Source organism: Sciurus carolinensis, chromosome 8, assembly GCF_902686445.1.
Source record: "Sciurus carolinensis chromosome 8, mSciCar1.2, whole genome shotgun sequence".
In the NCBI taxonomy this organism is placed as follows: domain Eukaryota; kingdom Metazoa; phylum Chordata; class Mammalia; order Rodentia; family Sciuridae; genus Sciurus; species Sciurus carolinensis.
The window spans coordinates 5,036,628-5,050,494 of NC_062220.1; the positions used below are offsets into that span (position 1 = coordinate 5,036,628).

Here is a 13,867-nt window from a genome sequence, read left to right on the forward strand (position 1 = left end):
CTAGACAAATTCACATATATTAGAATATCATTCAGAGACTACCCACATGGTTGAGAAGGGATTACTAACCCCCCGCCTTTTTTTTGCATCCCCAAAGCTCAGGTACTCAATTTCAGAATCTTATTAGAATTGAATCCTGCTCTTATTATAGAAAGGAACAGAATCTGATGGAGAGAAACAGGAAATGAAAAAGTCAAGACTTGGATAGGAAGTCAGTGGAAAACTTTTATGTTCTTTCATATTTTTATCTAAAGAAACTGACTCCAAACATACCAAGCATGGAGGAAATAAGGCAAGCACTGATTTTTGAGGGGTGATCGGGCCTTCCTTGGCAATTCCCATTTTATTGAAGATGTTGCTACTTGTACATTTGAAGGATTTTTTTCTTTGGGTGAGACAGGTAGTCCTTGGCCTTCTTAGAGTCAGGATGGGAGACCTGCTGATGCAGGGGGCTTCTCTTGGCCACCACAATCTCATCTACAGTCACAAACTGCAGCACTGCCTCAGCTGCTGCTTGAAGTCCTTGGGTTTTGGCCATTAGGGTGTCCCATACCCCTTCCTGGGCCACATTTATTATCCCTTCAGTTCCCACTCCAATGAGGAAGTTCCCAGCCTGGTGAAGTGCACTCATTTCTGCCATCACCTGCGAAACACCTAAGCCTGCATTTTCTGCCAAGGTGTTCGGAAGTGACCTCAGGGCTTGGGCAAACGCTAGGAAGGCTGGGCCATTTGGCCCTTCCAGTTTGCTTCCTTTATCAGAGAGCATTCTCGCCAGGGCCATCTCCACGGCACCAGCTCCTGGAAGCAGTCTGGGGTCTTGACACAGCTGGAAATAGGCATCGATGCCATGGTGGACAGCCTGCTCCGCACCCCGCAGCCCCTCAGCTGTGGCACCCCTGAGGACCAGAGTGAGGGCGGGGGTGCCCACGGATTCCCACTCAAAGAGCACAGCTGCAGTGTCTCCCAGCTCCTGCCTGTAGACACGACGGCATCTCCCGGGCTCCAGGGGAGGAAGCAGATGTGTTAGCAGGGGGGTGCCCAACACCTCACTCAGATAAGCCACCTCCTTCCGGGACTTGGCTTGAATCACCATGATGCCATGCTTGTCAGCCAGGGTGAGGGCTTTCTTATCGATGTCCCCCCATACCACTGCCACATTAATATCCCCAACTGCCAGCTGGGCTACTTGCTTTTCTAGTAATTGATCACTTTCTGTCATAAATTTAGTTAGGTCATTGGGGTTAGAGAGATGGGCAGTGGCTGGTGCATTTAGGTTGGCAGGACCAAAGGGGCAAACAAACAGAGCCACCCTGGCCCCCGTCAGCACTACAGTTGTTTGACCCCGGGGTTCTCCAGATATTGCTAGCCCTGGGAGGAGGTGGGAATCCCTCAGGGTCCCTCCACGCAGTGTGCACACTCCTACACGCTCAGGCTTGAAACTGCCATCTGGCTCCTTGCTAGCCCAGCAGGCCTGCGCCACCAGCTTGCTCAGGTAGTTCGTGTGGGACAGGGAGTGAGTATTCATCACAGAGTGGAGGGCCCAGGAGGGATCCTCCAAAGGCCCCAGAGACCGGACAGCCAGGGAGGGCAGTGTGGCCAGGACTTCATTCCTGGCAGCTGCATAGGCCTCCCGCAGCTGGGTGCGAGGCAGCCCGGCCCGCAGGAGGCGCTCGGCCTGCTCCAGCAGGGCTTCGATCAGGAGGACCACGAAGGCCGTGCCGTCCCCACTGACCTCTGCCTGTGTTTGGGCTGCGTCCCGGACCAGCCTGGCTGCCGGGTGCTCCAGCCGCAGGGCCCTGAGGATGGCGGCAGCGTGGCCTGTGCACACCGTTGCCCCGCTGTCAGTCACCAGGAACTTCTGCCGGCCAAGGGGGCCGTAGCAGGGCCGCACCACACTGGCCAGGGTCCGGACTGCAGCCACGCTGCTCAGCAGGTTCTCTCGTCCCCGCCCTGGAGCTCTGCGGCTGTCCTCCAGGCTGGGCCTCAGCCGCTGAGGCAGTTCCAGAGCCGGAAGGACTCTGCTGCCCATGGCCTGGGAGAGGGGCCCCTGGGGTATGCAGATGCTCTGGAGGTAGCAGTGGTCTTCAGAGCCTCTCAGGGGGTCAGTGGAAGCAGGAGCCAAGTGCCCCTCACCTGATATCTGAGGAAGTCAACCTGGAGAGGCGCTCTGGCTCCGGCCCAAGCATGATCTGCAGAAAGCTCAGTCCTAAAACCACCCAAAGCTGCTTCTGTAAAGGAGCTGGGCTCTTGGGGCCTCTGACGCGCAGTAGCTGAAATGGGATCTTTAACTGATGAAATCACAAAGTGGCAAATGGAACTAGTGGTAGGGAGTGAGGTCACAGAAGGACGGTTGGAACTGGGAGGCCCACTGGCAGGCAAAGGCCATGCCTTGTCGTCCAGCTGTGGAGCTCCACATACCTCTGTCCCAGACTCAGAGTTTCTTTTAAGCTGGGTAACGATGAAGAGGAAATGAGACAAAAATACCTACCCACTTTGGATTCCCAGTGAGGCTCTGGAGGCTGTCTTTTATTTGTTTTTGAAGGGGAATTGAGAGGTGATGTCTGTTTTGTTGTTTTACTTTCTCTTGGAGCGCTGTGTAATACTAGTCGTGTTTTGCTGTCTGCCTGCTTTGCCTCTTTGGCTATCTTATCAGCGTGTGTCTGTTTATCAGGTTCCTTCAGGTGTCTGTGGGTCTGTTGGCCTTTCAGGTTGCATGTGGGAGGCTGCTCAGCGTGTGTACCTGTGCAGCAGCTCCCAATGCCAGTGATGTCTCTGAGCTGGCAAAAGGCAGGTCACAAAGGAGGGGAAGATGCTGACAAGTTGTGCAAATAGAAATGGCCCCAGAAGGTCAGGGTGGTGGAAAACCAACATGAACAGAGTGGTGGCCCTGAGATGGAAATGCTAACTGCCCTTCTTACCCTAGGTCCTTGGAACTTAAGTCCCTTCTGGGCTGGGGCTGTAGCTCGGTGGTGGAGTGCTCGCCTAGCATGTACCAGGCCCTGGGTTCCATCCCCAGTGCCTCAAACAAACAAACAAACAAATGGCAAGGAGTCCCTGGGTTTCATCCTACCACTGCAAAAACAAAACCAAAAACCAAACAACCACACACACACACACACACACACACACACAGAGAACCAAACAACAAAAACGGGCAGAACAATTTAGGTCCCTTCTTTTCATTCCCTCTCTTTCCTCCTCCTTCCTTTCCTCAACAGAATAATGGTGCTTCTCTGTAATTTATCAAATATTTCTGGAGCACCCACTGTGTTCAGTGCAATGAGGAACACAAAGATAGGAAATTAGAAATTAGCTGTGAGACGGGCTTGAACCGAATGGACCCAGCCTCTTAAGGGGGTTCAGAAGAGAAGCGCGTGGGACTGATGGACACTGTCCATAGAGATTCAGGGGAAGTCTGAGCAATGCCATCCAGTTTTCATTTGGAGAAAATCCTGTTTACTCTGTTCAGTGGCAGATGTCCCTAAGAAAAACAGAACTCTGAAACTGATGACACTCTCCAGGAGACCCGATGGGCACTGTTTTAACATTTCCACAGAGGAGATGACAGCAAGAAAGAAAAGGAAAAATGTCATAGTCAAAGTTAAATACAGTTAAGGTTCAAAAGGACACCATTTTGGAGGGCAAAACATTTTTCTTTGAAAAACAATTTGATTGCTTTTGTAAAGATACCATTAATTATAAAAGTTTTTAAAGAAGTACATAGAAAGTAAAGGTCACTTAGGATCCCAACCTAGAGATAACAATTTTTTGTTTTTTTTCATGAATGTTTTCACTTTATACCTATTATAAGCATGCATAGAACACATACATGCTATTCTATAATCCTTTTCCTTGCAACATTATCCTGGCTCAGAGAATGTTTCTATAAAAATATTTTGTCTGAAGACTGTGGACAACTACTTAGATCTCCCCCATCCCCTTTCTTCTCCAGTACTTGGGATTGAACCTAGGGGCACTTTCTATTGAGCTCCATCCCCAGTCCTTTTTATTTTATTTTGAGACAAGGTCTCACTATGTTGCCCAGCCTGACCCAGAGCTTGTGGCTCTGCCTCAACCTCCTGAGTGACTGGAATTATAGGTGTGGCTGCCTCATACCTGGATTGACTTCTTTTGATTTTGGATCCTCTACATCCAGGCTTCTGAAAGCCCGTGATAGCACCACAGAACAAAGGTTGGTAATGGGGCAAAGATGACTTGCTCATGTGTTAGAGAAATGTAAAATGTAGCCAGATGTGGTGGCACACGACTAATTCCAGCGACTCAGGAGGCTGAGGCAGGAGGATCTCAAGTTCAAAACCAGCCTCAGCAATGGTGAAGCACTAAGCAACTCAGTGAGACCTGGTCTCTAAATAAAATACAAAATATGGCTGGGGATGTGGCTCCATGGTTGAGTGCCCCTGAGTTCAGTCTCTGGTACCCCCCACACCTATACACACACACACATAAAAAAAAAGTAAAATGGAACAACCAACACAAAATGTAGCAAAGTATGCATGTATACATTGTCTATAAAGATAGTTTCTTTCTTTGTGACAGACACTTCTATAAAGGATCATTTAGCTTTCTAACATTTTCATATCTGTTTCACTTATTGTACAACCATTTATTGAGCTGCTGCTGACTAATCGGGTAGCTAAGGCAGATCACTGTCACTGTCTCCACTGAGCTTAGAGGGTGGGTACAGGCAGTTAACTGGTCATTTTCATTACCAGCAGAGGTCATGGATGGAAGTGAAGTCTTAAATGAGAACTGAAGAAGATGGGAAAAAGAAGGAGGAATTGGTCAGATGAAAAGAGGAGTGTCCAGGACGGCATGGTGGTTTGTAGTCCATCAAATGTAGTCCTGAAGACCACAGCTAGGTAAGGAGGAGGTGGGGTGGGGGAGGCAAGCACTTTTGGAGGGTGGAGGGGCTCTCCACCCCAGTGAGCCAGGCCAAGGAATGAGATTCCACCTGCAGGGCAGTGGTTGAGGCTCTATGCTGTTTCTAATGGAGGAGTGTACAACTTTATGTGTGATCCTTTTCTGTGGGACCACATGGTACAGAAGAGAGAGGGACCATCTTAGCATTGTCAGTGACTCCTAAAGATAGTTGATCTCATAAGTAGACCCCAAACTGTGTTTGTTGGACTGAATTTTTTGATCTCTCTCTACATAGATCACACCAACCACAGAACTACCAAATCTCAATTTTACTTTTTACTTTGTGGAGATTGTCATTATTAAATTCACTTTGGAAGGTTTTATTCATCCTTTAGGTATATAGATTAGATGTAAACAAATGTAAATAATTTTTCATGCCAAGAAGAGTTTGCATATGGTTAGGCCATTATATACATTTTTCTATCTATCAATCATCTTTCATAGTCTAGGCACTGGGGTACTTCTGGGGATGGAACCCAGGGCCTCCTGCATGCTAGGCAAGTGCTCTATCAGTAAGCTACATCCCTAGCCCTCCTAACAATATATATTTTTATCTGCTAAGATGTGAAAGCATCATTATAGGCTGCTCAGTAGTTTACTGGGCTGAATGATTTTCCTCCAAAATTCATGTCCTTCCTGGAACCTCTGAATGTGAACTTATTTAGGAATAGAGTTTTTGTAGATGTAATTAAGATGAGGTCATACTAGCTGTGGAGGACCCTTCATCCAGTACAACTGGTGTCCTTAATGAGAAGAGGCAGATGCAGAGAATGCCACATGAAGAAATGGGGCGCACAAGGAGGAAGACCTTGAGATGAAGGAGGCAGAGACTGGAGTGCTGTGCAGCTAAGGATCACCAAAGGTTGTGGCACACACCAGCAGCTAAGAGGAAGGCATGGAAGGGAGTCTTCCACAGAGCCTGCTGGAGGGCACCAGCTCTGTAGATACCTAATCTGGATTTCTGGCCTCCAGAAGTGTAAGAGAATACATTTCTATTGTCTTTAGCCACCCCAGTTTGAGGCACTTGGGGGTGGCAACCCTTAGGAATTTAATACAGTGGCTTGAGTGCCTATCCAGATGAGCCTCAGGAAAGGTGTGGGAGAGGAGAGCGGGGGACTTTTCCCTAATGATCATCCCTCATCTGGTCTATGACACTTGCCAGTAGAATGTTTTCTGTGCCACCCTATTGTGAATAGACACAGACGTCAGCTGTGGTTTCCCCCACCCCTGCCCTTCCCCCAAATCCCACAGATGCATGCCTTCTAAATTATGGTCTTGTACACAATGGATGTAAATATTTAATCTTTCTATTTGTGTGTTTTCCCATGATATTTTCTCGTTGCCTGATTGTTCTTTTTGTTTATCCTGTTGTACTCCTGCCAGGTTTAAAGTAGAGACCCCCAGAGGTCAAGACTCATGTCTATAAAAGATGCAGTGCACAGTTACACTTATGCTTCATACTCCCATACTCAGATGAGTTTTGAAGATGATTGCTTTGTTTTCTTCTCAGTTTCTTCCTTAAGTTTTTCATCACGTGGGTATAGTACGTACATTACTGAAATCAGTAAATTTTTTTTTTTTTTTTGTGATGCTGGGGATTAAAGCCAGGGCCTTATGAAAGCTAGGTAAGCCTTTAACACTGAATTACATCCCCAGCAAAGTGCAATTTTAATGGTAAAAATATGAGTGCAAAAATGAGAATATCTAGAATTTAAGTTTTCATCCTTCCATGGCTGTGAAACAAAACAAAACAAAACAAAACAAAAAAAGAAAAAAAAAAAAGCTACCACCAGCATAGCAATAAATCTTGATAAACTGAAGACTTAGACTTCGTGGGAGACCAAGAAGAGATGGACATCAGTAGAAACCTACAGAAGAGCCGCAGGAATACTTTCACATTCACTGAAAGCAAAACAATAAAAATTGCCCTCTACAGAAAAGTCACTCGATGACATTTTACATCTTCAATTGGTGAGAATGGATATTCCTATGAATTTTTAGTCACTGTCTCTTGTATGCTAGACTCTCAGAAAAGCTTCCTCATTCTTCTCCATTGCAAATAAAAGTCTCACACAGCCCCCCACGTTTAAAATATATGCATACGTCTGAAAGAGTCCAATTATTTTACTTAAAAAAAAACTTTTGTATTATACAAAAATATATTTGTATTATAATTATTTCAACTATTTTAGAAAACTGTTATATAGAAATTAAAAGTCCCTTGTAATACAGTTAGTTCTTCAGAGGTAATTGTTATGAGCAGTTTAGTGAATATCTACCATATTTAAAAAATTCACATTTAGGGTGTACTTATTAGAATGTAGACATTCTGACTTTTTTAAAAATTGCATTTGGTCCCTCTTCCAGATGCTCATGTCTTTCTGACTGTATAATTTGAGGAACCTCAGCTACATGACTCCTGGATTTTTGCCATGGAGGTCTCATAGCTGCGTAGTTTGGATACTGAGATGGAAAAACCTCTGGAAAACCTTCATTTGTGTTGAACAAGTATTTCTAGAATCCTCCATCAGCATCATGGCTTACATTTTATTTGCTCTGCCCACGGTAACTTCATGTCAAGGAGTCTGCTGTCGACCTTCTGAAAACAGATCCTGGCTCCCTTGTATGCTCAGAGGCCAGAGGAGTGGAGAACAAGCCAGGCTTGTTCATGGCATCAACCTTTATCTTCCCTGAAGTGTCACTATGCGCAAACCTCTATTTCTACACTTCCAAGCACTCTACCCCATTTCTCTCTCAGTCTCTATTTCCTTTTAACTCTCCAGTAGGAATGACTTGAAATTTGCACGTATGTATCTACATTTAAATTCTCCCAAGTATTGAAAATGTATCAAAGTCAATTATTTTGATGGGTAATTTTGTGCATCTGAAACTCACAGTAGAAATGACTATTCTAATTTCAGTACTGAGGACAGATGAACATTTGGATCAAGAATCCAATTTTGAAGGTGTACTCGTGCAATGTACAGAAAGAATGAAATAGGGTGCGTTTTCATATTTGTACTTAATAATTTTCTCTAAAGTTAGTCACTAATTATACTACATAAGTTAGTCACTAATTATATATATGTTGTATTTCTTTTTTTTTTTTTTTTTTTTTTTTTTGCGGTGCTGGGGATTGAACCCAGGGCCTTGTGCATGCAAAGCAAGCACTCTACCAACTGAGCTATATCCCCAGCCCTATGTTGTATTTCTATAAGTGACAGTCAGATACTTTAAATTTATAATTTGCATTTACCATACCAGCCTTCTCCCCAGTTCCAAAGTTCATCTGACTGTAAATTTAATAAACCTGAAAAAGCTGCAAGAGTTAAACCCTGCAGGATTAAAATGTCTATCTTACTATATTCCTCATTTTGACCATTAGGGGAAAAACACCCCAAACCCATTAGAACAGGCTCTGGTAATCAAAGTGTGTATTTTTTCCCAAATAGGAAACACGGTTCAAAGTTAATATACTGCCTACTGGGAGAGCAAAGGCGGCGAACAATACTGCTGGAAACGAGCGTATTTTTACCTTATAGTGTTGGGAAGGGGGAAGGAAATCATGAACAGAAAGCGCGCGGGGCCCAGAGCAGGTGCTTACCGGGTGCCAGTTTACCCCAGTCCTTCCACAAATGGCTGACTGGTCTTAATACTCCCCCAGCCCCAGGGCGCAGCTTTCGCTCCCCTGTGGCGGTCAGCAGGGAAGGGAAAGCAGGAGAGAGCTGGGTCCGCACGGCCAGTCGGCGCGGGCAGTCGGAGTGCCCCGTGCGCGGCTGTGCTCCGCGAGCAAGTGCGCGTTCCAGGCGCTCGGCCACCGCTCGCCTCCGAGAGGCTGGGAAACCCTGGGCGAGCCTCTGCAGCGCGGCGGGAACCAGCTCATGGGTTTCTGCGGGCTCGTCATGTCCTTCGGCGTTTTATTCCGCACAACCTTCTCGTCCTTTTTGTCTGACAGCTTTATAACCCCTCTCTGGACAGGAAAAAATGACGTTATAATCTCGCAACTATCAGTGCAGCTGAACTGCAACCAAGTTGCACCGCAATTATTCTGCACAGCCACCACTAGGACCGGGGACTCCGCGTGACACGGAGGTCCCGGGCGCCTGCGGGGGCGCGGGCGCCGCGTGCCGGTGCGAAGAGCCGACCCCGCTGGGCTCCGGATCCCGGATTCACGTCCGCAGTTTGGCGCCGCCCGAGCCGGGGCGCAGCCGGGCCGCAGCCGCGCGGGCCGGCGCCGCGTCAGAGCGGGCGGGGCGCGGGGGAGGGGCGTGAGGTCACGGCGGCGCGTCCGCGGGCGGCGGCGCGGCGCATGCGCGGAGCCAGCCCCGTGAGTGGCAGCGGGCGCGGGGGGCGGGCGGGGGCCGGGAGCGGGGGCGGGGGCGCGAGCGGCCGTGTGTGGGCGAGACGGCGGCGAGTTTGAGAGGTCTGTGGTGCGGGTCGCCCCGGGGGAGCCGGGCGCGGGCCTCGCGCGACGGCCACGGTGGGGTGTGTGTGTGTGGTGCACGCACACCCGCAAAACTTCCTCCTCCCCTGCCCCGAGGGCGCGCGGGCGCGAGCGAGCGTGTGCGCGCGGGCGCGAGCGAGCGGGGGGCCGGCGCTCGCGCAGCCCGGAACCCACCACAACAACTGGAGCAGCTGTCAAAACTTCGCCGCCGCGGCTGACGGGCGCACGGCCGCCGGCGGGGGAGGGGCGCCGCCCGGCGCGACCCCCGCCCCGCCCGCCCCGGCGGCCGCCCGCCGCCGCCCTTTCTCCGCGCGCCGCGGGGGCTGGGGGAGGGGCGCGGCGAGACCCCGCCGCCCCGCGCGGCGCCCCGCCCGCCGCCGCCCGCGCCCCACCCCGCCCCGCCCGCCGCGGCCCCCGCCCCGCACCGCCGCCCCGCCCGCCCCGCCCCGCACCGCCGCCCCCGCCGGCCCCCGCGCGCCGCGAGCGCGCTCCCGCGCCGATGTGTGTGAGTGCGTGTCCTGCTCGCTCCCCGCGGCCGCCTCTCCCGGTACCTGCTGCTGCTCCCGGGGCTGCGGGAAATGCGAGAGGCTGAGCCGGGGAGGAGGAACCCGAGCAGCAGCGGCGGCGGCGGCGGCCGCGGCGGCGGGAGGAGCCCCCCAGGAGGAGGACCGGGACCCATGTGTCTTTCCTGGTGACTAGGATGTCGTCGGAGGAGGACCGGAGCGCGGAGCAGCCGCAGCCGCCGCCACCACCCCCCGAGGAGCCCGGAGCCCCGGCCCCGAGCCCCGCAGCCGCAGACAAAAGACCTCGGGGCCGGCCTCGCAAAGATGGCGCTTCCCCTTTCCAGAGAGCCAGAAAGAAGTAAGTTGAGCGCGCGGGGCCCGGCCGGCCGCGGCGGCGCGGGGCGCGGGCTGTCAGGCGCCCGCCCCCGGCGCGGCCCGCGCCCCCGGCCCGGCGGGGGCGGCCCGGCGCTGGCGGACGCCGGGTCCCGCCGCCCGCGCCGCGCACTTTACTTTTAGTTCGGCCTCGCGCGCTGCCGCTCGGTGCCCCGCTGCGTGGGGACGGTTCTCGTAGACCCCGTGGCCTGGCCGGGCGTCGCGGACACGGCGACGCGCACCCCGCAGGCGCCCCGGCGGCGGCCGCAGCCTCGGAGCGCTCGGCGCCAGCGGCCCGAGCTGTCAAACGCAGCGGCCAGGTGGTCCCGTGCGACCGGCGGAGCCGGGCGGGCCTCCTTTGTCAGCTGGCGGCTCTTGCAACTTTTCCTGGCCGAACCTGCCTCCTCTGCCTTGGCGGTGCGTGAGGGAGCCGAGGGGCTCCGACCCGCCTCCCCCGGCGCCCGGAGCCACCCGGGAGCGCACGGCCCCAGGTGCGAGCAGCACGGGCTGCGGAAGCCAGGCCCGGTGTCTTCCCGGGGCCCGCGGCGAGGAGCGCCTCGACTCGGAGGACGCCGAGGTGGATGTTGGCGACTTGCAGCCGCAGCGCCCGCGGGGCGGGGAGGAGGTTTCGATCGCGGTTGAGTGTACCTGAGGACCGTGCACCCCCGCCGCCGAGCTGCCTAGGAGTGTGTTCCTGCAAAATGGCAATTTGCGGCACCTTGGCCTGTAAATTAAGGAACCCGTTTTATTGCCAGTCAGTCGCTCAGCTATTGTGGCTCTTCGGGGTGCTGTGGAAGAGCCCTGCTTGTCTTTCGAAGTTGTAGAATGGCGTGTGCTGCTTACTCATTCCATTGTATGATACTCTCATTGAACTGCTGGTCGTCGAAGGGTGCGCTGGGACCTGAGCAAGCCAACCGGTTTATGGCTTGACTCTGGTTCAGATGCAGTCCTTTAGTAGTGGTCTTGTTATGTTTGGTGATTTGGAGTAAAAATAGTAGTGTTAGTTGAGCCATAGCAGGACTGGGGTTGTGGGAATCCCTTAAGTTCCTAACCGAATTACTTTATTTTTTTAAAGTACGAAAAGGATTCGGGGCCTTCAGTTGTCTCCGCACTTTATTGCCAGCTCTTACCTAGCTGTGACAGACTTTGAGGGAAACAGGATGTATACATCTTTGTATTGGCTTCTTTGTGATACAAAGTTAGTTTATTATACCACTTGTAATATAAAGTACACTTGTAATATGAAATACTATCGCTATGCCTGCGTTAACTAAAATTTGAGAAGGAGGGTGGAGTTATAAGTAACTTTAGACTTCTTCCACCCTTTTCTGTATTCTTTAAAGAAACATTTTACTTCGATTGTTTCCTGATTTTACTGTGTGAAAAGTGTTTCTTGGTCTCTTATTGAACATGAATTTAAGATTACGTGTTAGATTTGCATTTCAATTTCTCCTTTAGAAAGAAAGGGTTGACCTGTCTTTGCTGTCACTACTCCTAGCCTCCCAGGCAAGCAAGCGTGTGTGTACACACATGCACAGGCTCTGACTATTGAAATGAGCTCAGTTGTATTAGTGCAGGTCCACCATGCACTGAAAGAAATGTTGATTTAGGGTATTAACGACTTTCTTATTTTATTTTTTTTTCTCATGAATGAAGAAAAAGGTGGCCTTTCAAGGAGTTAAAAAACTTCTAGAGAATGATAATGTAATCTAGCAATATAAAATATCAAAACTTTGGGAAATGTCTTGAATAATTCTGTCTTGGAAGAATCTTAGATTTGAAAGCTATACAGTAGTCTTAAAGGCTAGTGGTAACTTTGACTCCAAACTTTTAGTGAATTCTTTAAAATTAGGTGAGTTTGCAAGGGATTGGAGTCTCCAGTTGTTTTAGCAACATATGAATGAAAACTAACATGTGAAATAGAAGGCAAAGAGGTTTTTCACTGTCTCCACACCATATTAGAATCCATGCAGAAAGGACCCTCTACTTGGTTAGTGGATACCCTGAAAGTGAAACTGTTGTGTATCACATATGTAATTTAGGCTTATAATTTCGCTTAAAATAATGTGAAAATGCAAGCAATTCGCTGAAGAAATGCAGGTATTCTTTATGGAATGTAAAAGGCAAAGGTTTTAAAATGGGCAGTGATACTTAGGTGGTCACTACTTAGTGGGATAAGTTACAGAAGATAACTTAGGACATTTTCCAAAAAGTGTATTTGTGTATTTGTCTTTGGATTAAAAAAAACAAATGCACTGCCAGTTATGCTTTCCTAGAGGGTGAATTTTTAGTAATTAGTTAAATATCGTGTTGTATTGCTAGCTTTTTGTGTATGTGTGTTTATCACATTTAAAAAGCATAGTCTGTGTAGTTACTGGCTTTACATTAACTATAACTACTTTAGAATTCTGTTTAGTACCCAAAATTAAGAATTTTGAAATGAAGTTATTTTATAATATTATAAATAGTGATTTCCTGTTGCACAAATGTCAAGTAGAACACTGAAATTTACATTTGTCTTAAAGGTCTTCTCAACTGTAAGGACTATCTAATTATTTGGTTGTCTGGAGTAGCTCATAATCTTTTATCAGGTCTTACCACTGAAAAAGTGACTCTTGCCCAGGTGAGCACATGTTAGAAGTCTAATGATTTTTCTGTTAGGGAACTTTTCCTGAAGCTTTGATTTTATTTTCTCCTTCCTTAGATCATAAGTTCACATTACTAAGTTGGGAAGCCAAAGAAACAGTCTACCATATTTCTTACCAAGTCATCAAAGTTGATGTAAGGGGTGGAGTGGAGGTGGTGCTGAAGCAGCAGGTGGTGGGGATAGGATTTCTCAGGCACTGTCCTTGGCCCTTTTTGAGTCAACTCTTTATACCCCGAACCACTTTCTTTTTAGAGGACAGTTACTGTATTAGAGAGCTACCTTGAGCATAATTACATGGGTCATTCCCCTCCCACCTCACCCATTTCTACCACAGAGCTACATTCCCAGCCCTTTTTTGAGACAGGGTCTCACTACTAAGTTGCTAAGGCTGTCCTGGAACTTGTGATCCTTTTGCTTAGCTTTTTTATTTTTTTTGGCACTAGGGATTGAACTTGGGGCACTCAACCACTGAACCACATTCCCAGCCCTATTTTATATTTTTATTTAGAGACAGGATCTCATTTAGCACCTTGCTGATGATGCTAAGGCTGGCTTTGAACTCAGCCTCCTGGGTTGCTGGATTACAGGAGTGTGCCACCATGCCCAGCTACCTTGAGCATTATTGTAGAAAAGTTAGGCACAACTGATGATGTCCTACAAGGGATCAGCAAAAGATGGCTATGCAGCCAGTGACTGTTGGCATCACATATTTGTGAGGCCTTTCCTCTAACAAAATTTCTTGTTTCCAACTGCAAACGACCTAAGTTATGGAAAACTGTTCTGCATTACAATATATGCAATTTAATATAACAGCAGTTTATAGCCAAGATACTGCCATTATTTGTGCTTTTTGAAATAATACAAATTTGGAATTTTTATGATAGCAATTCTGAAATTTTATTATTTTTCAATAGATTAGATAAATGGGAATTTTTGATAATTATTGGTCTCTAGCACTTA

General features: G+C 49.0%; 2 protein-coding genes across 19 annotated transcripts in view; one reads left to right on the top strand and one right to left on the bottom strand.

Annotated features, from left to right (window-relative positions):
- Positions 1-289: 289 nt before the first annotated feature.
- Positions 290-2,938, bottom strand: Cct8l2 (chaperonin containing TCP1 subunit 8 like 2). The gene has a single exon (XM_047562030.1). It carries the CDS (start codon positions 2,027-2,029, stop codon positions 359-361), a length of 1,671 nt encoding a protein of 556 aa, XP_047417986.1. The 5' UTR covers positions 2,030-2,938; the 3' UTR covers positions 290-358.
- Positions 2,939-9,318: 6,380 nt separating this feature from the next.
- The window catches only part of Kmt2c (lysine methyltransferase 2C), a 268,206-nt gene continuing 263,657 nt past the window's right edge, over positions 9,319-13,867 (top strand). For 14 of the 18 annotated variants that reach the window (XM_047559970.1, XM_047559969.1, XM_047559973.1 and 11 more), the window contains exon 1: positions 9,853-10,246. In XM_047559970.1, coding sequence (XP_047415926.1) covers positions 10,086-10,246 — 161 coding nt within the window. In that variant the 5' untranslated portion in view covers positions 9,853-10,085. Of the gene's footprint in view, positions 9,365-9,852; positions 10,247-13,867 lie in introns of those variants that run through there. The other 4 variants (XM_047559981.1, XM_047559982.1, XM_047559963.1 and 1 more) reach the window with 3 other exon arrangements.

Coding starts and splice junctions, on each gene's coding strand:
- Cct8l2 (XM_047562030.1), bottom strand. CDS start 2,029: ATGGGCAGCAGAGTCCTTCCGGCTCTGGAACTGCCTCAGCGGCTGAGG.